Source organism: Poecilia reticulata, linkage group LG8 (assembly GCF_000633615.1).
Source record: "Poecilia reticulata strain Guanapo linkage group LG8, Guppy_female_1.0+MT, whole genome shotgun sequence".
NCBI lineage: Eukaryota > Metazoa > Chordata > Actinopteri > Cyprinodontiformes > Poeciliidae > Poecilia > Poecilia reticulata.
In genome coordinates this window covers 14,911,230-14,912,452 of record NC_024338.1, presented here as the reverse complement: position 1 = coordinate 14,912,452, position 1,223 = coordinate 14,911,230, and the positions used below count along the sequence as shown (strand labels likewise).

The window sequence follows — 1,223 nt, the reverse complement described above, 5'->3', positions numbered from 1 at the left end:
AGGACTCAAACCACACTCTCAGCTCTGAATCCTCACCTTAAAGTTGGCGGGGTCCACTCTGAGCTTGAAGGCGTGCAGCTCGCTCAGGTTGAGCAGACCTGCAGCCAGGTCGTCGATTTTAGCCACAGCGTCAGCWACTCCAGCCATCACCGTGGCTCCGTGCTTCTTCACTGGAGCAGASCCGGGGCTCATGTCCTTCCAGTGGGAGAAGTAGGTCTTGGTCTGTGGGTAAACCGACAGCATCCTGAGTGGAAGAGTAGAATGGATGGGTAAAATTGTAAACAAAAAAGTTGTTGAAATTCAAAAGGTTTCAGGTCTCATTTACCTGACAAGAGCATCTGTACCAATGGCTGCTGCCTTGGGAKAAATCTTTCTCCAGAAGGCCTTGACGGTGTCCTTGTCCTTGGCAGTGAGACTAGTCATTTTGGCTGTTTCAATAACCAACTAACTAACCAGCTAAGCGCGAGAGCTACTTGTCTGAGAGGCAGCAGAGGAAACACCCAGCAGCACCTCCTCTGAAACGGTCCACGGGAGGCGGGCTGAGTAATCCTGATCAACGGTTTCTGTGAGATAAAAATCTTTCACTGTCTCTGAAATTTCTTTGAATTACAAAATATTATTCAAACGTACTCAGTCCTATATGACAAAATATTCAAAAATGATAAAGGTGAGGAGGGCAAGGGCAGTTAGAAAATGGGAAATTTACTGTTGGAATTAAAGGTTTTCATTTTCTAATTTTCTCTCATTTGCATCTTGTTTAAAGGAATATGTAATGATTTTACACTTSCTGCTTGGAAAACTGGCTTCCGTGCATTACAGGAAGATTCACTCACTTGTTACAGTCACAAATTTTAAGGCAGTTTGTATTTTTACTTGATAGAACAACACAAAGTAGCTCAAAGTGAAGTGGGATGAAAATGATACAATGTTTTTGAATATTTTACTAAGATAAATYTGAAACTTGGCCGTATTTATGTATCCTTCAAGTAGAAGACAGCAGTTTAATCTTAGCATGTGGTCAATAACATAAAATTCCATTCAAATACGTCACAAATTTGGTTATTACATCAAATTTGGAAAAGTGTTTAAACCACATGAATACTTTTGTAAGACATTGYTCAACATGTTTGTAAAGAATTCATTTAACAGAAAGCTTTCCCTTTTTTGTGATTGTACTACCAGAATTAAATCAATTTTCAATTTCATTTTATACTGATAGAGTT

At 39.8% G+C, this 1,223-nt stretch overlaps 1 protein-coding gene across 1 annotated transcript; it reads right to left on the bottom strand.

Moving 5' to 3' along the window:
- Positions 1-18: 18 nt before the first annotated feature.
- LOC103468876 (hemoglobin embryonic subunit alpha-like) lies at positions 19-584 on the bottom strand. The gene is made up of 2 exons (XM_008416255.2): positions 326-584; positions 19-244 (listed from the first exon to the last, which is right to left on the bottom strand). Exons 1-2 carry the CDS (start codon positions 421-423, stop codon positions 19-21), a joined length of 324 nt encoding a protein of 107 aa, XP_008414477.1. The 5' UTR covers positions 424-584.
- Positions 585-1,223: the final 639 nt, after the last annotated feature.